This window comes from Mus musculus, chromosome 14 (genome assembly GCF_000001635.26).
Source record: "Mus musculus strain C57BL/6J chromosome 14, GRCm38.p6 C57BL/6J".
Classification (NCBI taxonomy): domain Eukaryota; kingdom Metazoa; phylum Chordata; class Mammalia; order Rodentia; family Muridae; genus Mus; species Mus musculus.
The window spans coordinates 45,626,350-45,652,791 of record NC_000080.6 but is presented as its reverse complement, the minus strand read 5'-3'; the positions used below and the strand labels follow the sequence as shown (position 1 = coordinate 45,652,791).

Sequence of the window (26,442 nt, the reverse complement as noted above, 5' to 3'; positions counted from 1 at the left end):
CATTTATTGGGTTTGCCTTGTTTCTGTGTGGCATGAATGTTTATGTTTGTTATGCAAGTGCTTTATGTAAATGTTCAGGATGGTTCCTCCTCTGCCAAGCCCCTCCTCTTTCTTCATGTACTGTTTTATTATAAAAGACACTTTGTGCTCTTTCCTCTTCTAGAATTTATTTCCTGGATCTTTTATTTCTCCACCAATGCGTGTTTTGTGTTTGGTTGGGTCCTTTTATGCCCCTTTTTGTAGAGAACAAGAAGAGATTGCATGTGCTGGCCACAGTATTCTCAGCAGGTGATAGACACTAAGAGGAGGTTCTGAGGGAGGGAGCAGAGACTCCACAAGCATCCTGAGGTGGAGATTGCTGGCCAGAGGCATTGAAAGGAGTGCAGACAGCCTGCATGTATGCACTTGAACCATGTCTGTGCATGGTGCCCATAGAAGTCAGAAGAGCATGGTATCAGATCCCCATAGAACTGGAGTTAACCTGGCTGCAAATCACTGGCTGGGATTCAGATCCCCTGGAAGAATAGCCAGTGCTCTTAACCTCTGGCCATTGCTCCCGCACCCCACTTCTAGTTCTGCATTTCTAAAGGTCAGTGGTACCCCCACCCCCAAAACCACACACAAAGCAAATGCCTCTCTGTTGAGACTGAGGACATACATAGACATTTCCAATATGCCAACATTAGGACACAAGTGAACACAGATAGTAACAAGCCAGTATTGACTGTGTCCGAGAGCTGTGCACAAACAGAACGGATGTCATGGTAGCAGCACATATCTTTTATGCACTACTTTCCACTTCTCACGTTCGTTAATGTTTTCCTAAAGTCTGAGTAAGCCACGTGGAAATATCTTTATTATTTTGAGATGAACTCTCTAAGCGACCACAGGGGCTGGGACAGCCTTTGGAAATTGTATTGCTGTCGGTACTTCTCTTACCCCATAGCCTGAGATCCCTGAGAATTCTGGGGAAATAGAACTATAAACTTCCTCTCAGTGGTAGATGGCATTTCTGGGGTTTTTGCTTGTTTGGTTTGGTTTGATTTTTGTTGCTGTTTTTGAGATAGAGTTTCTTTGTGTAGCCTGAGCTACCCTGGAACTAGCTCTACAGACCAGGCTCTGCTCTGCCTCTCAAATGCTGGGATTGAAGGCCTATGCCACCATGGCTAGACAACATTTCTGCATACTTGAAAACTAAGCTTTTATGTGCTTGGATGTAGTTTTTACTACTGTGTGAGTAGAAATCTGTATTACTGTTTCTCCCTTGGCTATATCATGGACCATTGTTTTAACATTGGTACAGTCTCACCCTTGATTCATGGTACAGGACTAAGGACTGGGTGAACTCTACTAAAACCCGAATTTTCTGTTTCTGAACCCTGTGCCATGGGGTGAACTGCTCATTAACTTCCACTGGTGCAGTGACAACAGAGGTGGACGGAGTCTCAGCCTCAGGATGGAAGTAATTAGATGAGTCCCACCCTTGGGTTTTACTGTTACAGGTGGCCAACATTCACTTCATATTTTACTGAAAGAATCCACTATTTCCATAGAATTGCTTTTAGCTAAGCCCAGAGTCTACCTAGTTCACCTTCCTCCTTCTTCAGTAAAGCCTGCATTTGTGTGTGTGTGTGTGTGTGTGTGTGTGTAGGGCAGCTACTCATGTTATTTTCCTGAGTTACTCAACACCTAATTTTTTACATAATATTTTTATTTATTCTGTGAGGATTTTATGCATGAACACAGTGTATTTTGACCATATCATCTACTCTGCCTCCAGTGCCTTCTAGATATATCCTTCCAGCTTCATGTCCTCCTTACCTTTATGATCTATTAAATCCAGTTAGTGTTGCCCAGAAGCGCATGGGTTAGCCCTCCAGTGGTGCACTGTCACCCCACTAGTGGCTGTACCACTGAAAGAATGATGGCACCCCTCCCTGGCAGCCATCTGCTTCCTCCCTTGCTTTCTGAGACAGTTTCTCACCTATCCTGTCTTATTTGCCATCTAGATTGGCTGGACAGTGAGCCCTGGGCATCCTCCTTTCTCTGCCTCCCCAGAGGGCTGCAATTACAGGCAGATGCCACTGTCTCCCACTTTACATGTGGGTTCAGGGGTCTGAACTCGGTCCTCGTGCTTGCACTCGGGCAAGCCATTTCCTGCACCCCCAAAAACATCATTATAATATCAAGTATTTTAAACCTCGCTCCAAGTTTGTTTATGCTTTAGAAAACAAAGCCTTTGCTTCGGATTCAAAGGACAATCCTAGGAAAGAGTCTACTTCACAGTAAACCAGTGTGGGTAGCACTCGGCCTAGAGATAGTGAGTGAGGCTGCTCAAGCATGTGTAGGAGCACCTATGGACACCGGACAGCTTGACTGTCCCTGTTGAGCCTTTGTTGTAGACTTATCCCTAAGTAAGACAAATGTAATGTTCCTAAATTACTGAACAGGGGCTGGAGACAGCTCAGCAGTTAAAAACATTAACTGCTCTAGCAAAGGGCCAGGTTATATTCCTACCACACACTTGGCAGCTCAAACCATCTGTAACTCCATTTCCAAGACCGTGTTGTCCTCTTCTGGTTTCTGTGAGCACCATGCAGGCACATGGGTACATACACAAACATCAGACAAAACACTCACATGCAGAAAATAGTAAGCCTTCATGAATCTGTGAACAGATACCTGCCTTTCCTCAACATCCTCACTTCACAACCAACCACCCATACATGTCTTATCTAAGATTAACACAAGTTACTGGTGTTTTTCTCTTTGCCTTTCATTGGGAAAGAACTTGAGCTATACTGCTATTGTTGCTTGATGATGCTGGGAATTGAACCCAGAGCCATTCGTGCCAGGTAAGCTCCCTGTTACTGTCTTTTTGAATATGTTTGCAGGTGTGTGTGTTCACTCATTTATTCATGTGTGTGTATGCACATATGTGTTCATACACGTGGAAACTAGAGGACATCTAGTCTAGTGTTATCTGTCAAGCACTGTCCAGTTTGGTTTTTGAGACAGGATGGGACATGGAGCAGAGCAGGACGACTAAGTGAGCCCCAGGGATCTACCTGACTGCACACAAAGATAGATGGAAAATAAGGGGTGAGCTGCATCATCTAGGGCACTTCTCTGTGTAGCCCTGCCTTGTGTGCAGTGAATGCCTAGCACTGTACTGCGGGATGGACTTGCTTGGAATTCTGATTACCTGATTGGATTCTGTCTGGAAGAAAGACCTCTGGCCCTTCCAAGCAGATGACCGTGCCCACACAGCAGTGGGCTGGTTTAAAGCTTTGGTTTTCACATCTCCTTTCATCGAATGGCAGCCCCACAGTTTCATCCTTGCCGCCTCCACCTCGGTTCCCACTGCCTTTTCTAGAGAAAAGCTGCATTGTCTAGCCCTTAAAATTAAGACTGAAGAGCCACTGAAGCGGGCTCTGCCATGTGCTGGTCTGTGTGACTGTAGGTGACTTGGGTTATCTGTGTCTTTGTTTCTCCCGTGGAGTGTGGGCAGTGTCATCTGCCTCTCAGCAGAGCAGTGGATGTGTAAAAATTCCCCGCCTTCCTGCCATTCTCTTTCTGAGTTTGCACACTGCTTGACATTCTTGGCTCCCTTGATCTAGAGTCTCTTTCCCGGTGTGATATTTTCTTGGCCTGTTGTTTTGATAATCACCTCTTAAGTAGGTAGAGCCCTAGCGTCCCCATAATTGTTGCTCAGAAACCCCAGAAAGAAGCTGTGGTTTCTGAGTGATCTCTCAGACCCCTGAAAAGGGTAAGCTGTCTTGAGTCTCCCTGGCTTGGCCCTTAGAGAAGTGCCTCCTCAGCTGTCTCCTGCAGTCTGCCACCTGGCTGTGTGTTGGGGCAGAGTGGGTTTTTTTGTTTTTTGTTTTTTTCACTCTAAAACCCTGAGCGTCTGCTTCTGAGAGACTGACTCTACCCCCAAAGCTCATTCAGGTCCTTTCCACCACCTTCTGAGATTTGGATACAGTAGAAAACTTTAAAAGACTACTCAGTTTTCAGTTGAGGTGGAGTCAGGAATGCCTCTATTTTTCTGCCGTGTTAGCAAAATAAATGGCTCATAACCATTGCTTTTACAGTGGAGACCTCAGCCTGGAAACTTCCCAGGATTCCTTTAGCTGACCTCTAGCTGAGCCGGCAGGTACCGACAGCAGTAACTAACATTGGGTTCTGGCATCTAGTAGACTAGCTTGAAATAATCTTGAATATACCCTTAATCAAAGGATTTGAGACAGCCACCTCTTTCCAACAAACACACTGGGCAGGCTCAGAGAACAGGTCTTTGTTGTCCCATTTCTTTAGTTAAATCCTTGATTTACTGTAGTTACATGACTTTGAACAAGTTATGACCTGTGGCCTAGTTTTGTTTTTGTAAATGGGGATCTTTCCTGTGTCAGAAGATTCAGAGGAAACATAAGTCGAGTTCTTGCATGGCTGAGTGAGTGGTGATTGCTCTGGCTAAGGCAGACTAGTGTCTTTTTTTTTTTTTTTTTAGTGTCATTACCTGAAAGCCTTGTCTCCGGAATTAAAAGTGATGGGACAGGCCTGTTTCTTTGTGGAATAGAGGTGTGCAGAGCTATATCTCCATAAACACTCCTTTGGCTCACACTTGACGACACTCACACATTTGTGGACACGCACCCATCTTGAGCTTGTCATCACCAGAAAGTTAAGGAGTCGCACTGAAGCTCAGTACCAAGGGCCCTCCTATCGCCAGGAGTGTTGAAGACTTGAGTCTGCACTGCCCAAGTGAGGTCCGTCTCCAGAGTCTTGTGTTAGACTAGCAGCTTGCAAAGCTCTGGAGCCTAGCAATTGGAGAGACTGTTAAAGATAGAGATTCAAGCCTCATCCCTGGGGCTCTGATTGAAGAGATCCGAGGGAGGGCCTAAGAGGTTCGGTAAGATTCCTGAACTGAACCATGCAGGAGTGTTTCCATCACGTGCGCGACTGTGCTTCACAGATGCCTCGCCTTTCGCGTCTACACGTACACTCAGAGAATTGCCAGTTCAGTTAGTCATAGGCTGCATTTGCAAAGGTTCAAGCCTATATATAGCTTGGCATCTTCTTGACTGTCCACCCACCTATTTCTGTTATTTCTTGGGTGAGAGGAGGAAGGACCCACAGTTGCATAGACGGTACCTACCCTTCAGCTATCCTTTTACTCTCCAACTCCACCCTGAGTATAGAGACCCATGGCCGTAAGACTCTATGCAGCTCGGGCAGAATTACACACCATTGACGGGAAGGTACAGGTGGGAATGGCCTCTCTATGAGGGGAGGGCAACAGGCCCCATCTTGAGAGTGTTCTGTAAACAGCCATGGTTGCTGTGATGCTGTGGTGGTGGCTGCAGTGCCTGGGCACGCCGTTCTGCAGCACTGTGTCACTCTGGTGCTGACTTGTTGATTTGTATGGTTTCTGATAAGGAGCTGGCATTATTAGCTTAGCGTAGGTCATCAGTCCGTCATCTTTCATTCTCCTGCTCCTTTCCCCCCATGCCCCCCTCCCCTGATGGCTTTCAACAGCTCGATTATATTGTACCTTGGTTTTCTTCATATTACACTCATTTACATATTACATTTACATAAGATTTGTTGAAATTTTGGCAACTGGGCTTATGGTTTTAATCAAATTGGTAAAACATTTGGGTTTTTCCCCCCAAATTATGATTGTAATTGTTCTCTTCACAGCTTGACGTGGAGTCTGCTGTTGGATGGGCCACTGTCACAGCTCTGCATTGATCCCCTCACCAGCCCTGGCTCTTCCTTTCAGTGGGTTTCTCGTGTTTCACTCTAGACAGTTCCTGTGATCGCTGTCAGGTTTATATTTTGAGCATGAAGAAATTTCACTGGTCTTCTGTAACCTCTTTCAACAATTCGTAATTCAACTATTTCAATTTCAGCTACTGGTTTCATTTTCTATGTTTTTCATGTCTGATGTATTTCTCTCTTCTGCAAGTCATTTAGGTTTTCCTGCGCCGTGTTTCCTCCTTCATTGTGTTCCATTTTCCTCTATCTTCTTGCATCAAGACTCATAATGGTTGTTTTAACGTCTTACTATTCTGATCTTACCATTAGTGGGGTGTGTGTTGGTTATTTTCTCCCAGGTGGGGTTGTTCTGTGCTTAGAATACCCACTAGGTGTTCTTAAGGATTCCTTAGGACTCTGTGGGACTCTGGAACGCTGAGGGACTCTGAGGGACTCTTCTGGGACTGTGTGGGACTCTAGGACTCTGGTGCCTCTCAGATTTGCTCTCTAATACACAGATAAGTTATTGCACAGTTAGATTGACCTTCTAGGGCTTTCCTTTATCCTCTTTGTCTTAGTTGAGGTTTTACTGATGTGAGCAGACATCATGACCAAGGCAACTCTTCTAAGGACAACATTTAATTTGGGGCTGGCTTACAGGTTTAGAGGTTCATTATCATCAAGGTGGGAACATGGCAGCATCCAGGCAGGCATGGTGCAGGAGGAGCTAGGACTTCTATATCTTCATCTGAAGACTGCTAGCGGAATACTGGCTCCAAGGCAGCTAGGATGGGGTAGCCCACACCCACAATGACACGCTTTCTCCAAAAAGGCCACACCTTCTAATAGTGCCACTCCCTGGGCCAAACATATACAAACCATCACATTCTTCTAGGTTCAGAGCAATTAGTAGTATAAGAATAATTTGTCCCTTTTATACAGAGGCAATGCCTATGAGGACATTTGTCGAGATCCCCTGGCTTTGGCGTTTGGAAAGACTGCTCAGCAGTTAGGAACACTAGCACATAATCTCAGCTCCTTACATCTCTGAGCCCATCTCCAGTTTGTACCGATTCTCTCCAGCCAGCACTGCACTCCAGCTACAGTAGACTTCTTACTGATCCTAGACGCTAGCCCCAGGACCTTTGCACTTACTTACTATTGCTTTCTGTTTCGTATTTTAATTTAACTTAACTTTACTTTTTGGTTTTCTGAGACAGGGTTTCTCTGTGTAGCCCTGGCTGTCCTGGTACTCTGTTAGAGTAGTATCTCAAACTCAAGAGATCCATCTACCTCTGCTTCCCAAATTCTGGGATTAAAGTCGTGTATGACCATGCCCAGCTTTCTATTTAAATTTTTGTTACACTTAATTATCCTTCTATGTATGTACACAAATGATGTTTGTATAGGAGTATGCATGTGGGGGCCAGAGAATAGTCTGTGGAAACCAGTTCTCTGCTTCCACCATGTGGGTCCCAGGGCTTGAAGAACTCAGGTCGTCAGACATGGTGGCAAGTATCTGCCTGTTGACCATCTTACAGGCCCCGGTTCTTTCCAATGTTTTTTTTAAATCTTCTTTCTGCAGTTTTTATCAGACGTGACACAATACTCTTAAATACTTGATAGCCTTCTGTGTAGGGGAAGGGAATTAGCATGAGCAGCAGTAACCCCTTTAAGTGGGGGACAGATCAAGTGTCTGCCACATAGAGTATAATTAAGGTGTCTCTGTAGCCAGTTTTAGGAGCTATAGGATGTAAGTGCGTACTAACTTTTTATTTCAGAACTGCTTGCTGCTAGCTCTTTTATTGCTGGTGTAATAACTACAGGCTAATTTAATTAGTTGCTACATTTAATTTCTTGTGGTCTAAGTATTCATAGCACACTCAATTCGTATACTGAAATCCTAACTTCCAAGTTGGTAGTATTGGGACATGGGGGTTGGATGGTGAGGAGGAGATAAGGTCATGAGGTTAGAAAGTCCTCCTTAATGAGATCAATGCTTTTGTAAAAGAGGCCTGAGAGAAATTCCTGCCCCAGCTGCTGTATGTGGTGCAGTGAAGCAGAAGGTGAGACCTCACCAGACACTGTGCCTGCCAGTGTCTTTCCCTTCAGCTTCCAGAACTGAGGTGAAATCAATTGCTGTGTGCAAGCTGCCCAGTTTATGGTTTTTCCCTATAGGTGACCAGATAGCTTCCCTAACCTCCTCCACCTCTCTCTCTCTCTCTCTCTCTCTCTCTCTCTCCCCCTCTCTCTCTCTGGTAACAAAGGCAGGACTCACCTGCCTTTTAATGGTATCACCAAGAAATAACCCAGAGTACAAAAGTAGGTCTCTAGTCCCAGTATTACTACACAATCTCATCTTCAAGTCTTAGCAGATCCTGGGTTCCCTGGGCTACGGTCTACACCTGTCCTTACCAGAGATACTCATTTTGGAATTTTGAGATGGTAGAACAATGGGGTTTTGATTATACCAGATGGCTGAAGACACAATGGGGATATAGACAGACTTAACTAGCCCATGTGGCTTTAGAACCTTGAAAAGATACCTGGTGAGTCAAAGCAGTGTAGCAATGCAGAATGGGCTCTGTAGAGAAGCAAAGTGACATTATGGTACACTGTCGCTCTGTTGTAAGACAGTATCTGATTTCAGCCTTGCCAAGTGTCTCTAGTGCCCTTTCTGTGCGCTGTGAGCTTTCTCAGCTGTGCTCGCTCGCATCTCAGGCTTCTCAGCGTTCTGGATTGGCCGTAAGAACGCTTTCCTCTCTCCTGTTCTTCCTCTTTAAAAAAGGAAAGACTTGCTTCTCTTAATTTCTATTCAGTTCACACTGGAGTTAAGATGCATTTGCCCCTCAGTTACAGTTTGTCAGTGGCCTTTGTCGCCGCCGTCGCCTCAGTGTGGTTCATCCTTTCCACCGGGAGGGATTTTCTTCCCACGTTTTCTAAAAAAGTAAATTACTTTGATCCAACACACTTATTCATGTCTCCAGATAAAAGAAGGAAATCATCACCTTTCTCTTGAGAAATAACTTTAGAGAGAAATATGTGGTTGGCTTGAGTCTTAAAGGTCCTCGGGACAGGAATGAGGGCATAATTGAAAACCTGGAACTGTGAGGAGGAGGAGGAGGATGCTTTCAGAACTTACTTGGCAAGGGGCATTGGAAGAAGAGTAAAACGGGATAGAAGACAACTAGACAGGGACTACACTGGAGTGAACTTTTTCATGCTGAGTTTTCCAAATTGTATTCTTTGAAAACGAAACCTTTGGCAGGCATAGAGTGGAGAAGCTGAAATTTGCATTTTAGATTGCCACTTTGGCAGCAGTGTGAGAGATTAGCATAATCTGGGAAAGCAGCTCAGAATGCAGGAGGCTCACCAGGGACTCACACAGTGCTTTGAGGTGGACAGCCTGAGCAGCACTCCAAATGGTTGGGGCAGGGGCGGGAAGGTGATAGAAAGCACAGAGAGGGTACAGGGTGCATCCATATGTCAGAGGATGGGTGGTCCAGTCCTAGGCTCTATAATGTTTTTACTTGATTGAACTGTGTGTAAGAAAATGGTCTGACCCAGCTCCAGCCTGTGGTGGCAGAGAAAAGCTCCCTACTTCAGTTAGGATGAAGTATCCACGGGAGTTGAGGGTACGTAGGTCTGGAATTCAGGAGAAGAGCATGCTGGGATTCAAGGTGCAAAAAGACTGTAAACTAGTGGCCTCTAAAATGGAATATGCTAGCACTACTTTTGGGTGTGTTACAATGGGAATATTTGGATTTTATTTAATTTGTTTGGCCCTAATTTTGTATATCTTATAATTAGTAAAACATTTTATAACAATAGTATATGTGCATGATTTATAAATATATGTGTACTAGAGTATGTTAAAATATCTTTTTAAAAAAATCTTTGATGAGTGACCAATGTGGAAATGGCTAGTTTAAACTGGTTAAAATTACAGAAAACTCGTTGAATAGAAAGAGAACGTGTTTGAATGACACTCTACTCATCTGAAAACTCCATATGGTAATGCATATTCCTTTTACTTTAATCAGCACTGTGGCTGCATATTCGATGGCCGTGTTGTGAATAGAGCAGATGTTGTCAGTATAGAATTGAAGATCTCCACTACTTTAAAGCTCACACTGAAAGCTCAGTGACCGTTTCCATGTTGTTTACTCATCTTCCACATCCATGTACAGTAATATCAAACTTTTTATGTTAACCAAGTACCTAGATATAAAAATTTCCTTAAGCATGTACAATTCTGCATGCATAAATCTACCAAAACCCTGAACTTGAGAGACTTAATACATAGTGACTTATGATATAAACTCTGTTCTCCAGATTCAAATGGAAGGAATGCTAAGACATCTGGAGGATGCCATCTCCTGTTTATAATGTGAAGGATTATGAATAGGATATAACCCTGAAAGAGACCATGCAGTAGAGACTTCCAGGGATTGTCGTGAGTGAATCAGGTCCTCACCCCATCCCAGGCTCCAACCCTTGGAATGTGAGTGGAGGTGAGACTAACCAGAGAGGTTAGAGTCAGGCTGACAGGTGAGTCAGCCTCAGTCAGCTGGAACCGGGTAAAGAAGGAAGTTTAGGCACAGAGGGAAGCCTGTGTGAGAACTGAGTCAGTGAGCGCTGTATCCTCACTGCAAAGCAGAGAGGCCTGAGTGCCGGAGGTGCCTGGGATCTCAAGATGCTAACACCTATGCCAAGGGCACCTTGGTCTCAGTTCTGAAAAGCCACGTTTCTACTGAACGAGCTCTCTCGGCCCGTTGTGCTTTGTTAGGCGCTCTGGCAAACTGGTAGTGAGGCAGTGAGCACTGAAGCTGCACACTGCACACGGAGAGAACAGGGCCTTTCAGCTCCTTCGAGGAGCCAGAGCTGTTGGCATTCAGTGCACACCTGCACCCAGCATTTCCTGCCCCCAAGGAATCTATGAAGTGGCCTGAGCATGGCCACTGGTAGGTAGTGTTGGGATTGATGTAAGCTTGGCTTTGCGATCATAACGTGGTTGTTGCTTTCCAGTGTGGCCCAAGGTATATGTGGAGGTCTGTTTTATTTTGTAAGATCAGATGTAACACTACAGTGAACTGAGCCAGCTCTGTTAGGACGATCATTTGATTGCTCTCATCCTGCATTCCCCCAAGTCACCGTTTCTCTCTAGTGATGACTTGCTTTCAAGGAATTCTGATGATCCCTAATTTGCTATCTTTAATTCCATTTATTAGTTGAATTTTTGTCAGTTTTATTCCTATTCTATCATTCACCTAAGTAGTGTCAATTTAATATTCTTAATCTTATGATTACATATTTCAAACATAAAAAAATAACAAAAATCATAACCAAGAATATCCTCTTTATTTAGATTAAACATCACAAACATCTCTATGACCCCTCCAGTCACTGCTCTTCAATCTGGACAGAGCCACTTAGCCTGTTTACCTGTGCGTTTTTAGATTACTGTTTCCTGTTGGCACTTTGGACTTACTGTAGCTATGTGTATAAAGGGCTGTTCTGTTTTTTGTCTCAGAAATAAATTATTGAGACTTATTCATGCTAATACACAGACTCTGAGACTTACCTATGGTAATGCACAGGCTGCACCCGTGTCCATTGTGTGAGCATGTGGCTTTCCTTTCCCCGTTGGTCATGTCAGCTGTAATGGTTTGGGAGTGCTGTGACCATTGCTGCAGCACACATCTTCCCATGTACCCCCTAGGTACCTGTGCCAGAACTGGAGATGTTGCACTTTGTCTGTGTCTGATTCCCAGTGAATCAGAGCATTTTTATGTTATAGTTTCCTCTATAACTATAACTGTTTTCTACAGAAGTTTCCTCTTCCATAGAAAATCTTGTTATAGATGTCCAGTAAGACCAGAAATTTTTCTCTAGTTTTAACAGAAAGTATAACATAAAGAACATAAAGATTTATTGCCAGGCATTTGTGGTGCACATCTTTAATTCCAGCACTTGGGAGGCAGAGGTAGGCAGAGCTCGGCAGAGCTCGTAAGTTTGAGGCTAGCCTGGTCTACATAGTGAGTTACAAGACAGCCAGGGCTACACAGAGAAACCCTGTCTCGGGGGGGGGGGGAGGATTATTAACAAAGAAATTAGTACAGCAAAGATAATAGAGGTAGAAGGTATAGGGAGCGACCATGTGGGATCAAGATAGAAATGACCATTGCTGGGAAGGTGCGTGTATATGTGTGTGTGTGAGAGAGAGAGAGACAGAGAAAGGGAGGGAAGGGGTATGTGTGTATGTATATGTGTGTCAGAGAGAGAGGGAAGAAGGAGAAGGGTGTGTGTGTGTGTGACAGGGAGGAAGGGAAGGGATGTGTGAGTGTCAGAGAGGGAGGGAGGGAGGAGAGGGTGTGTGTGTGTGTGTGTGTGTGTGTGTGTGTGTGTGTGCAACAGAGTGGGGGAGAAATGGGTGTGAGTGTGGCATGTGTGGCACTGTGCACAGAGGACAGCTTTCAGGAGTCAGTTCTTTCCTCCACTGTGGGGTCTGAGGATCAAACTCAGGCTGTCAGGCCTGCACAGCAACTAGTTTACCCTTTGAGCCACTCACCAGCCCCATTTTTTTTTTTTTGGCCTGTATTTTTAATTGATTTACTTATATTTTCTATTTATAGAATGTACTCTTTAAAAAAAAAAGAATTGTCAGATAAGTTCAAAGTACCTTCCTCCTGGAGCTAAATTGTTTTATATTCAAGTACCTCCAGCATGCCTGGGGCCACAGCCAGCACACAGACAGTTGTATTGTGCAAGTCCAGCATGCTAACGATAGATGTCAAGAGTCTGCCATTGTCCTGTGGTAGCAAAGGAATGTGTAGGCCCACCGCATCTGAGTATAGATGGTAGATGCTGTAAAGATTATATTGTTTGGTTGGTTTGTTGGGGGGTTTTTGAGATCAGGTTTCTCTGGCTGTCTTGGAACTCTCTCTGTAGATGAGGCTAGCCTTGAACTCACAAGATCTGCCTGCCTTTGCCTCCTGAGGGCTGGGATGAAAACCGTGCAGCACCATTCCAATATCTATATAAGTAAAATTAGAAATCAGGAGCTGCTAGATTTTGGTAAGCAGGTTGGCAGCTAAATGTATTGGTAGAACAGCAGCTGAACTGCCCTGGCTATTGTGGGTATTGAGGACATGTGAAAAGCATAATCGCCATAGAAGATGGCTGTATTTGGAGGAAGGACATCATCTGAGGGAAGAATTATTTTCAGGAACCTTAATAGAGCAATGAATTCTACATAGCTCAGGTCAAAACAAAATATCTGATGTAACTTCTAATGCTTGTCCCAAAGCAGTGCAGATTTCTGGTAAGCAATGCTGAGTGTGGAGACTTAGACAATGGCTAATATATCAGCGCCACCTCCTCACAGCTTCGGTGCAGACCACAACTGGCTTTGTTCATAGGAAGTTCAAGTGCTGGCTAGAAAATGTACAATCATATGAAGAGTATTCCATTCAATAAGGAAAGGGTTAAAGACCTGAGAAAACTTCCCAAGCTTTGGGATCAGATGTCTTATATGGCATTGTAATTAGCCAGAATACTATATTTCAGTAACGAACACATGTTATATTTTAGTAATTTTAATGGGAGATGTTGCAGGAAATATTTTAAAAGACCGGCAGGCTTCCCCCACTACTCCTGGCTATTCTCTTCCCAGGTGCAGTCCCTGGACCTCTGCCTCTAGACCAGCCCCATCAGCCACAGTGATCCCCACGTGGTTCATTTCACTGCCTCAGTGCTGCCCATAACCTCTCAGCCATAATCCCCCTGTGGTCGGTGGTCCCACCTTCCAGTAACTCAGTAAAACAAACTCTAGAAGCTTGCAATTAACAACTCAGATTTACATATCAATAAATTCTCAATTCACAAGTTGCCCACACAATATTTTCAGAGCCAATTGATAATGATACAAGCTGTCCACCTGGATCAGACAACTTATCCCAATTTTTCTATCGCTATATGATAGTCATAACTACCTGTGGCTATTTAAAACCACGCGGATCAGGCTCTTCTTCCTATCTGTCCACCTCCATATTGGCTTCTCCTCTCTCTCCTGTCCTCTCTGCCTCCCAACCTCCCCAAGTCTTAGCTCCGCCTCCCTTTTCCCTATCCAATCACAGGTCTCCTGCTACACTAATATTTAAATAGATTGGACAGGGAAACGTGCCACAGGAGATGCCAATGTAATTATATCTGAATAGCTAGAATTTAATTTTCTGTAAAGTGAATTTGAATTAAGTGCATGTTTTGTGCAAACCTTGAAGTGACAGATTCTTTATCTGACTGGGTCTGGTCTGTTTTGGTAGCTAAGCTTAGCTATTATATGCTAATTTGCCTATCTTGTCTTACTAGTGCTTGACGGCTTACAATGACCAGCACAGGAAAGTCAGATGGTACACTGCACAGGTTCCAAAAGAGTCAGAGCATTTTAGAGTCCAAGGCCTATGTGTGCTGGAGCCACAAAGAGTTATCACCATTGCCCAGTCTTGGATACTGTTAGGAAAATAAAAATGTTCACGGGGTAAAATTTTTCTGCCTTAACAGAGAAATGTGTGTCTGGAGACCTAAATCATAGCATAGGATTCCCTTTTCTCTTGTGACTTCTAGCGTGTGTGTCCGCATCTGTCATCAAAGCACATATGTGGAAGTAGAAGACTACCTGCTAGGGATCAGACTTAGTCCTCAGATTAGCAGTAAGCACCTCTACCCAGCTGAGCCACCTCGCCAGCCCAGATGCATTTTTCGCTAATAAAACATTATAAAAGATGTTTTCGTGGAAATGGTATATTAACTAACAAACATGTAATGGCTGAAGGAAGCGTGTGTCTGTGTGTCTGTCCGCCTAAGATGCTACAGTGCCTAGTTTTGAAAGCTGCTGTAGTAGTGGCTTAAACACATGAGTGTGTGGCTCTCTGAAGTCAGTAATAAGCATCTATTTTGTGACCAGGAAGAACCATAAGCAACACACATGTGTTGTAGTGAGCATGTGGAAGTCAGAGGATAACTTGTGAGAATCAGGTCTCTCCTACAGTGTGGGGCCTGAGGATGGAGCTTGGGTTCTCAGACTCAGCAGCAAGCGCCTCTGCCCACTGAGTCATCTCCCTAACCTATATTTATCCAGTTTTCTGTTGATAGGCCATGGTTTTTTGTTTAATTTGCTTTTTATTTTTAATTAACACTGAGTATTGGACTTTGCTGTAGCATTCTCACACGTGCTCAGTGTGGACTGATCCTTCCCTCATTTCTCTCCACATCCCCATTTATGTCCTCTCACCACGTATGTCATTTATGTCATATGTGTCATATGTGCTTACACTCCTAGTGTTTTGCTTTCCACCTTGATATGGTGTGTGTTCTATTGCCTTCTCCCCACCCTCTGTCAAACCCTCTTTCCCTGTGTTCATGGGCCCTTTCTAGATTCCTGCTCTCTAACTATGCTCACCCCCACATAATTGTTAGGATCACTATGGGAGAGAATATGTAATATTTGCCTTTCTAAGCCTGGTTTACTCTACTTGAAATATTTTCCAGTTCCATTTTCCTGCCAGTTTCATAATTTTGTTTTTCTTTACAATTGAATACAATTGCATTGTGTGTCTGGACACATTTTTACTATCCATTTGTCTCAATGGACATTTAAGGTGATTAAATTTTCTTCCTATTATGAAGTAGACAATAACAAATATGGTCATGTGAGTATCTCTGCAGTCCTTGTGATATATTCCAGGAGTGGTATAGCCAGGTCATAAGGCAGGTCTATTTTTAGTTTTTGAATTTTTGAAAAACCTCCACATTGATTTCCATAGTGGCTGAAGCCAGTTTATATTTCCACCAATGGCAAGAGTCCCTTCCCCTATATCGTCTCCAGTGTTTGCTGTTTGTTTCTTGATAGTATAGGCCGCGTTTTGTCGTGCTTTCCTTTCTATTACAGTAGTACCTGAGTAAATACCTCGGCATCATCTCTGGACAGTTCAGCATGTTTCTGTAAATACATTCTAGAAATACAGTTGCTCTATAAAGATTACTAATATTTTAGTTTTTTGAGAAATAGCTGAGCCAGATGTGGCACACACCTGTATGCAATTCTAGCATTTGGGGAGGGGAGGCAGGAGAATCAGGAGTTCAAGGCCACCTAACTTCAGCTAGACAGATCCGTGGTCATCCTGGTAGACTACATAAGACACTGTCTCAGAAAAAAAGTTCTCGGTATCTATACTGTTGACCCTTTGAGCCCAGCACGTCCTTGTTGGTGGGAAGTAGAGAGGAAGAAGCTGGATTGCTTAGATTGTCAGCGGCATCTTTGGCTCCACCCACTGAGTTCCAGTTAGCAGAGCTATCCTGGGACCAAGTCTTTGACAAATGAACCCTCAGCAAACACACACCGCACCCAAGCGTCAAGTTCATCTAGAGACCCGTTCCTGCTTTAATATTCACAGCATGCAATTAGTGAGTTTTTCTGATGTGGTGACATTACTTGGAGTCAGTTTAGTGGTAGAAATAAGCAAGCCAAGAACATCTCATAGCTGTCTAATGTTTGGTAATCCGTGACAAGCACTTTAACCATTATAATAATCCCATTCCTGGCTGGTTATTGGCTCATCTGGTAAAACTGCTTGACACGAAGTTCAGGCTCCAGAGCCCCACGTGCGGAAGGGGAGAACTCTGACCTTCACCTGTGAAGATGGACGGACGGATGGATGGACGGATGGATGGATGGATGGATGGATGGACGGATGGATGGATGGATGGATGGACGGATGGACGGACGGACGGACGGACGGATGGATGGACGGACGGACGGACGGACGGACAGACGGACGGACGGACGGATGGATGGATGGATGGATGGATGGATGGATGGACGGACAGATGACTAGTAGTTAAAGTCCCATGTTTTGAGGCAAAGAGACAACAAAAAGTACAAATTATATTGTGCTAATATCATATATAATTTCTAACAGCTAAGCTGATCTATATACTGCTGTAAATTAGGAGTTTACTTCCTTCAGAGGAGTGAACAGTTGTGTCTGAGTGGTGGTGGGGAACCTTCTGTAAAGCTCCCTTAGTCTGGGTATTAGCGCTATGTGATTGGTGTATTTTTCTATATAACTATTATTCTTCAATGAGTAGTTCACTCTAAAATCTGACCGTTCTTATACTTAGAAGGTAGGGAGACAGTTGTTTGTTTCCTCAAAGAATTAGTATTAAAAATGAATGTGTTAATGGCACTACAGCATATACCAACTGATCAGACAGACAGGCACACTCAGAAGTGGGGAAAACCCAGTGTAGTTTTTCTCTGCCAGCCACTAGGGCAATGCTAATGCCTCCCTCAGCAACATTTTACATGTGATATTGAAGTAGCTCTTCATGTTAGTTCCTCTTTCAAGCATCTGAGATGCAGGTGGACATAGAACTTGCATCCCAAGATTCCAGAGAAACAAAAAAGGCTAAGCAATTAGACTATACACAAAATAAACACAGGCCCATAATCCCAGCATGTACAAGGAGGAGGCAGCACTATCAGAAGCAAGGGCATTCTCAGTTACATAATGAGTTTAAGAGCAGCCTGGTGTCCCCTAAGTCCCTGTCTCAAAAAAAAATCATTTAAATAAAAATGATCAAAACAGAAGCAAAGTACATGTGAAATGTCATAAACCTTTACTTTGTATGGATAGGTTTTGATCTAATTTTTTTAAATCTCTAAGTATTAATTTAAAAGAATATGTTCAAGATAAACACTGACAGATCTGTATAGCATTACTCCAGTAGAGTCATAGCTAAGGGAAGGACTTGTGAAAAGGTAAAGCTAGTAGTTAACGAGATGAAAGTAGGTAAGAACAACCTATGAACATATGTAAGAGCATTCCAGGAGCTGCATACACAGAATAGCCAGATACCCACCTTGCACGTATACATACACACACACATGGAAGTGCCCTGTTGGTGTGAAAAGTACCAGGACCATCAGCGATCTCTTCTGCATCCCACAGTCTACCTTGGTGCCTGCTTTATGGTACATACTCAAAAGTTGTGTGAATATATGTGAAATAAATGAAGAGGCAGTCTAAGGGAAGATGATTAGGAACTTATCTGAGGAGCAGTGCAGAGCCATAAGAGAATTTCAGTATTGAAATAAATAGTTTTTGGCAACTGTAAAAGGTGGATTAGGTTTCTGAAGAGATGCACATGTATGCTTACACAGACGTGGGCTGACAACTAAGTGTTAGCAGGGGTGGAGGGACTGTTGGCAGATTTGACACTAGGAATTCCAGGCTTCCATGACAGCTTCAGAAACTAAACAAGCGTGAACCAAGACATCCTGATGAGTAAGGGATGATTTGGAAAGTCATCTGAACTTTTTGTTGTCTGGTCACTGATGGTGGTGGGTCCATGCCCATGTGCACACATCTGGAGACTGGGCTCTGTTGTGCTGTATCTTATTCCTTTGAGATGGATAACTGACCAGCAAGCCCGGGAATCTGCCTGTCTCCATCCTCAGTGCTGGGGTTCCTGGGACCTGCGATCACACCTGGCTTTTATATGGGTGCTGGACACTTGGCTCAGCTCTTCATGCTGGCCTGCTCATAGAGCCCAATGTGAGCATGATTTTTGAGATATGGTCAACAGTACATAGTGTTGAGCAGTAGTTGTAAAAAGCAATTAGGAAGAGGCGTCTTGGATAACGCCAAGGTTTCTGCCTTGAGTGACCCACCCAGAGCATGCTGAGCAACACAGAGAGAAGGGACAGACTTGTATGGTCATGTGTTTGTTTGGTTTTCCCTGGAAGTCAATGTGTTGGGTGACTATTTCATGACTCAACACAACTCAAGAACCTGTGATTTTGGTGAGAGAAGGCTAAGCAAGTGCCTTGCCTATCTGGAAAGCTACATTGTATAGTTGAAAATAGCTCTCTAAGACTCTGTGCACTTAGGAAGCTGGAGAAATAATTAAGATTAGAGTTAAGATTAAATAAGATAAGCTACTTGATTTGGAAGGTAGTAGCAGCTCTCTAAACCTCAATTGCCCTACATGTCCTTACACATACTCAGACACAAAGTCCAGAATGGGCCACATACCCACAGCTCACACACACAAAGTGAATTACAACAGTTACTATCACTGCTGCAGACCTGAGTTCACAGAGTGGCCACACAGCGACCTAAGAGACTGAAGAAGAGAGGAGTGGGAAGAGAGGTTAACACAAGCACAGCAAAATTATTCACAGATCCAGTGTAGGTGTGGAAACCTCCAGAGGCCCCGGCACCTCTGGAATGGAGAGCTGCAGGCAATCACTGGAAGGGCATCCTCACCAGACATTGGTGTCCAATCCCGACTGCTCAGACCTACGCATATGTACACATGAGCAATGGTAAACGAACTCAACAAACTCTGAGAGTGTGTGTGTGTGTGTGTGTGTGTGTGTGTGTGTGTGTGTGTGTGTGTGTGTGTGTGTGTAACAATGATAAAAGGAGCCATTAATTTGACAAGAGTTGAACAGGGGGAAGATATAGTTCAAATGAAAATATAGTATTCATTTATGAAAATGTCAGACAGTAATGTAAATAAAAATAAGTGTGACCACTTAAAGCATCAACTATCCAGGTAGAGAAAATGTCCCAGCACCAGTCACCAGTTGCAGGCCTGGGATTGGTAAAGAAGGAAGAGAAGGAGGAAGAAAGTAGGGGTGTGGTTCGGGGTGGAGAAGGGAAAGGAGAAGGGCAGAGAGTCACTTAAAGACAAACATTCAGATGCTAAGACAAAACAAAACCAGGAAGAAGTGTAACAAGATTTTATTGAATTTAGTAAAGAAGTTTGTGCTGGTTGGTTTTGTCGACTTGAACAACCCTACATGTATCTGGGAAGAGGGCATCTTAATTGAGAAAATGCCTCCATCAGTTTAGGCTGTAGACAAGTCTCTAAGGTATTTTTTTGATTAATAATTGATTTGGGAGTGCCCAGGTTACTGGGCAATGTCACTGTGAGGTTGTATAAGAATGCAAGCTGAGCAAGCCACAGCAACAAGACAGTAGGCCTTTGTTTCAGTTCCTACCTCGAGTTCCTGCCCTGAGTTCCCTTGAAGTGTAAGCTCTAAGGTGAAATAAGCCCTTTCTTCCTCAATTTGCTTTTGGTCATGTTTATCGTAACATAGAAACCTAAGCCAAAGTTGAAGGGAAGATAATACATGAACTACAAGCTATCCAAGGGAGAGTAAATTCAAACAACTACCTACTAAGGGCCATTGATAAAAAGGAAAATAGCCAAGAGTGTGAAAGGAGGATGCAGAAGCAAGGGAGGGTCGTAGGAGGTAGGATGCCATAGCCATCCATTGGACAGAGCACAGGATCCCCAATGAAGGAGCTAGAGAAAGGACCCAAGGAGCTGAAGGGATTTGCAGCCCCATAGGAAGAACAACAATATGAACTAACCTGTACCCTAGAGCTCCTAGGGACTAAACCACCAACCAAAGAGTATACATGGTGGGACTCATGGCTCCAGTTGCATATGTAGCAGAGGATGGCCTATTCGGTCATCAGGGAGGAGAGACCCTTTGTCCTGTGAAGGTTCTATGCGGGAGTGGGTGGGTTGGTGGGATTCTATGGGGAGGGGGAGGGGATGGGGGATTTTTGGAGTGAAATCAGGAAAGGGGATAACATTTGAAATGCAAATAAAATATCTAATAGAAAAGATCTAGATGACAGAAGAGTTTCAATAAATTCTTTCAATTAAGATAGTAGGTAATCTTTAAAAGTAAAATGGAAAGTAAACCAAAACCCAGAAAGACTATATATAACCCAAAATGTAATATTAAATTTTCATTAACTTTAAAAGAAAAAGAAGGTAGGGTGCAGAAGCAAGGGAGGGTCTTAGAAAGTACCCAGTGTAGTCCAGGCTGGAATACCCACCATGGAAAAGGCAAGACGGCTCTCATTCAGCCCCATGACATGAGAGTTTACAGATCAACTGTAAAGGGAGAAAAAAGTCACATTACTAAGAAAGCTAAGACCATGTTCTAGGAAGATGAAAATGGAACTTTTAGAACTTACTGCCCTTCCAGTATTAGGTGAACAGATTGAATATATACACAACAACATGCCACAAACAATTGTATTTTCAAGAATAAAACAGTATTGAGAAAATAAGTGTAATTGTTATGTCCAGATAAAGGGAAAATTAGAATAAAATAATTAACCTATTGTATATATTATAAGTGTGAAGTCATGATGCCATTTAAAATAGACTGGCCAAATGGTAAATTTTAAATAAGCAAAAAAAGATATGCACACCTGCCTAGTCTTCCTAATTGGTAGGGAGGTGGGCACGGAAATGCTCCATAGGGAAAGTTTGAGTAATAAAGCTGGTAACTATAAAGAACAAAGAGTTCAGACATATTAATTGTATCAATGAACAATCGAAAAGAAAATTCCACATGGCTTTATCTGCGAAGCCCAGTTCTGTGCAGTATTTGAGACACGTGTAGAGCCCAGTGGTGTGAAAGGTGCAGACACCACAGCCAGATGGGAAGAATTGGGGGTCAGCCTCAAGAGCAGAGGTAAAACCCAAGCCCCACCCTCCCCAATAAGGATAGAGTGCACCTACAGCACGATAAGTCCTAGCTCATGAGGTTCTGTGTTCACCGTGTACACCTAATACAGCGAGACTCAGTGCCAGCATCACTGAGAGCCTAGCAAATACGAGAGCATCCCAAGAAGCACAAGGAAGGAGCCAGGGTAGTGGAAGCCAGCACTCAAGGCAAAGGCCAACGGATCCTTCAGGGTCAAGGCCTGGGCTAGCCTGGGCTACACAGTGAGATTTCACCTCGAAAAACAAAATGAGCGTCAGAAACTTTTTACTTAGGAATCAGCTCAGCTCAGTGTTAGGGTTGCTCACATGCACTGTTTGTGCCTCCCCCTCCCCCTTTTAAGAGAAAAGGTATCTGTAGTTCACATTGATATTCCTCATTGAAATCTATAATTACAGAGGTTTCTTTTTATATTTTAATCTCTTTTGTGTTAACATTCTAAATTCTAATTGTCAGGTCCAAGGGAAACCCCCAGTTCCCCAAACTTCAAAAGACAGTCCAAATTATCAAGAAATGAACTCAACCTAGACTATGGAAGGCTTTCTTGTAGTTAGATAAAAGCCAGCAGTTCTCAGGAATTTGTGGAACGGATTCCCTTCTGCCAAAAGGAGCCATTTCCCATACCCCTGGCAGAAGAGACAGTTGACTCTCTGATTAACATACGCCTGTGGCCCTATCAACGTATCAGGCGTCTCAGCATATCAAGGTCCTTGTAACTACATGTGTAGTGCCTATCAGCATGTCGAGGTTCTTGCTAGCTTCCAGGTGCCTCTGGCTGTTGTCTATGAACATGTTTTTTCTTTTATGAACAGTAAGACATGGAGTGTTCATGTCATCAGTTTATATACTAATGATATCCACAAAATTAATGTATTCATCAAAGCCTACAGCTTCAAATGACTAACAATGTGACTATTGCTGAAAGCTTAAGGCATGTTTCTATGTGTGTTTGTGTGTGCGTGCATGTGTGTGTGCATGTGTGTATCTTCTCATTCATTTATTTCTATTTGCTTCTACTTTTAGGGTAATGTTAACTTTCATCCTGACCAGTCTTTGGCTTTGTGGGGGTTGTTTGTTTTGTCTTAACTTTGTGCTGTTATTGAGAATTGAACCTGGGACCTGGTGTTGCTCTGCAAGCACCCTGATACTATGGTAAATGCCACCCTAGTTTTGCTTTTTTTTTTTATAAACCGTTTTTGGATTCAAGATGACATGTTCCAACATGACCTATAAAAAGCCCATCATTGTGTTCACAGTCTCTAGACACTATGTCTGGAATGCTACCCTGATAAGCTTGAACTACCAACAAAACATTGCATTAAAGCCCTTAACCTCCACACCTGGCTTACACAGGACCTCACATACATAGACAGTTGCTCATCTGTCTTCCTAATGATAAAGCAATATACTAGACATTCCTTGTCTAGATAGCTTAATCTTGATAACTGGAAAACCCTCCAGCAAGTGTAGTGGGTCACACCTGTCCTCACACTCAAGAGGCAGAGGCCAGGGACTAAGGGCCAGAGTGAGCCTCTGACTGAAACAAGCAGAGAAGGTACATCTGGCTTGAAGCCTGCTTGCTCTACCTTAAATGATTATGCTCTGTCATAAAAGCCTGCTTGGGGAATAGCTAGTGTGCCTCCCTGTGAGAGGCTGATCTTGTGATCTCTCTTTCAGAAGCTGATAAAATACCAGTAATGCGTGGACAGTGGTTTATTGATGGGACGTGGCAACCTCTAGAAGAAGAAGAAAGTAATTTAATTGAGCAAGAACATCTCAGTTGTTTTAGGGGTCAGCAGATGCAAGAAAATTTTGATATTGAAGTGTCAAAATCCTTAGATGGAAAAGACGGTAAGATGACCAGTCAATGCATTTGGTATGTTCTATGAAAGTTGTCGGTACAGTTATTTAGTGTGTTCTATAAACGTAAGTAATTGATATTGCTGGTAACTCTAGTAATAGGCAGAGCTTATTAAATATGATGTTGCCTTGAGGTGCTAGCAATCAGGCCTATGCATGTTAGGCAACCGTTCTACCACAACTATACCCACAGCTCTAAAATTTGTTTTTTTTAAAACATTTTACTATTCTTAAATTTAAAACTGCTATGAATTTCTGAATTATTTTACTTAGTATATATATTTTACTGCACAATACTAGCACAATTTACCATATATTTACAAAATGTTTATATTATACTCAGAGTTAGTCATTTGGGGCAATTTGAGTCATCACAGAAAGTAGAACTTATAAAACCCTTCTTGCTGTCACATAAAAAAGCAGTTTTATTAGTACCTTAGTAATCTTTTCCTGAATTCTAAAGGCCAGAATTGCTTTTATGTTATCTTTTAATTATCTCTGGAAGATAAATACAAGTTTCTAATTTAAAGCAAGCATGCTCCTTAGTTTATTCACTCAGAAGTAACTTTGTTTCAGCCATTAGGAACCTTATAGACTTGCCAAGATTGCCATGTTTTCAGTATGTGTCTGAATCTTGAATAAACCTCAAAATGTGTGGTGAAGTTAAAACCCCTTCTATTATTCCATTTGCTGCAGGCAGTGGGATCAACTACTCTGGTGAGTATGATGAATAGGCAGCTTAGACTGTGTGGATGATGCTCAGTGTTTCTTCCTCCATGCTTGTCTTTATGTGGGAGGCTTTTGGCAAGCCCTGCCAAACCTAGTGAATTAAAGTACAATTTGAGAAACCATTTTCCTTACCCCATAAAACCTCTCTGAAGCCAAGAAGCCCTCCCAGTATTGATCAGGTAATTCACGGGATGCGGCTCCTCACTGTCCGCAGGCCTTCACTGGGTTTCTTCTCTTTTGCTCATTTTTTCCTCTGCTTCTGTTTTTGTTGTCTGTCATCTCTCTGAATGTACGTATAGATCCATACATTGGTCACAAGAAAAGAAGTGTAGCTCTACCTTGGCTTTTGTTCCCCAGTTAGGGTGACTGAGGAGGCTTGTGAAAATCCAGCACTTCTATAACTCTCTTGTAATTTGCAGGGACCATGCTCTGAGTTTTAAATACATTATCTCAGTCTCTTGATCTGTAGATTCAAGCATTTCCTTATTTTGCTGTCAGATTTAGGCTAAAGGTGTTACCCACCAGTGTAGAGAAAAGATTTCTCTATAAGACTGGCTGCATGTAACACTTTAATAACTAGAGAAACAACACTTCACTCTTGTGCAACAAAAAATGTGATTTGAAGGTAAGGAATGGTCTCTCACCACTACTACTAGAACTGCCACACACCTACTTCATAGTGTCTGAAGGACAGAACTTTTTGTCATAAAACAATGTCATCGCTACTAGACAAAGCAGAGTTGAGGGATTTTTTTTTTCTCCTCAAGTCTTCTATCTCAAGAGTGACAATTCATATAGCAAACATAGTTTTGTCAACGCTCGTCAGTACGGTTAGTGCTTGAAAGCTCGCAGGGAGGATAGCACACACATAGAAGGGAGTTGCTCCAGTCCTCACTGCACTTCCCCTTTGCAGTCAGCCTGTGCAGGGACTCAGCAGGGCTGTGTCATCTCTACCACCTGCTTACAGTCATATTCACAATCAAATTCTTTTTCATGTAAACTCAGTATTCTGCCTTCTCTCTAAATATTAAATGTAACAAATACTTCAGTCTTCAAACTGCCCAAACTTACTATGCCTAAAAACAGTTTATTTGTATGAGTAAGGTTTCATAGGTTTCTCTCTGTCCCTGCCTCTCTGTTTCTCTCTGTTCTGTTTGTATCTCTCTCCTACCCTCTCTCCCTCTGTGTGTGTGAGACAGACAGGCAGGCAGGTAGACAGACAGACAAAGATGGAGAAGAGGAAGATCTAAATCTCAGCTAATGTAACATTATATGAGGTCTTTAAGATGCACATTGAGCAGTAAAATTCTAATTAGAAATAATATGTTTAGGCAGGTATGGTGGTGCCAACCCTCAAAGCCAGCCTAGTAGTCTATGTAGCAAGTTGCTGGGCAATTAGGACTACATAGACCCTTCTGAAAAAAAAAAAAGAAAGAAAGAAAAGAAAAAGAAAGAGAGAGAGAGAAGGAAAAGAGAAAAAGAACGAGAAAGAAAGAGAACTATCTAAACTGTTACACTGTCCTTTTTAAAATGAGTCCCTGAAGGTCATTAGAAGAAATTTTTTCTTCTTTTGAGACAGGGTCTCCTGTAGTCCCATGTGGCCTTGAACTCTCCATGTAATTGAGGATGACCTCTAACCTCTGCCTCCCAAGTGCTTTACAGGCACACAACACCACTCTTAGTTTAAGATAAAAATTTTAGTTGTGTTGTGGCATAGGTAAAGACTTAACATTGTTAGTTCAATTCATCAAAAATATAATTTCCTGCCCTTTTATCTACTATTTGGTATTATGCTAAATATATACTCAGAGGTTAAGATGTGACATTTAACGTTGAAGATCCTGGGAAATTTTGTACTGTATTTGAAAATTACAGGTGATGTTACAGAAACATCATGTACCCTCCAGAGAGCCACCATTTAGGGAAATATACCTCAAATTTAAAATATTTAACAAAAAATGTATGTTCCTTTAGATTGTTTTGGCTTTCTACACTTCTGACGTTTTCAATTTTACTCTTTTTGGGGTGAAAATATCCTTTAAACATAAATCTTTTCATGTGTGGTGATAAAGCATTGACTTTTCTTTGTCAAGATTATTAATGCCTCCAAGTTGTGCTGGGCACTTTTGTGAGAAAAATATAAAGGCATATATCTCCCCCTGGAGTTCTCAGGATCTTAGAGAAGAGAGAGCCCACAGGATAGGTGCAGGATGGTCAGTGTGAGACAGTTTGAGTAAGTGCCATGGGAGTTACTAACAGGCTCTCTGTAGCGTCGTCCAGTACATGCAAGTGTTTAAAATTACCAGGAGCAGGAGGTCATTAGTATTTTAGGGAATTACAAAGAAACTAGGTTCTTGCCTACAGGAGCATTAGAATAAAATACTACTTTGACTAGAATAAGAAAGGACCTTTGACCATGTCTGTCTAGAGTAGCTGTTGCCATGGTGGGTTAGATATGTCTATGTTTTACCTCCTTTAGATTTTCATCCCAG

General features: G+C 42.8%; 1 protein-coding gene across 4 annotated transcripts in view; it reads left to right on the top strand.

Annotated features, from left to right (window-relative positions):
• The window catches only part of Ddhd1 (DDHD domain containing 1), a 64,973-nt gene that overhangs the window by 5,352 nt on the left and 33,179 nt on the right, over positions 1-26,442 (top strand). For 3 of the 4 annotated variants that reach the window (NM_001039106.3, NM_176845.5, NM_001042719.2), the window contains exon 2: positions 23,039-23,212. In NM_001039106.3, coding sequence (NP_001034195.2) covers positions 23,039-23,212 — 174 coding nt within the window. Of the gene's footprint in view, positions 1-23,038; positions 23,213-23,917; positions 23,939-26,442 lie in introns of all 4 variants that reach the window. The other variant, NM_001284399.1, reaches the window with a different exon arrangement.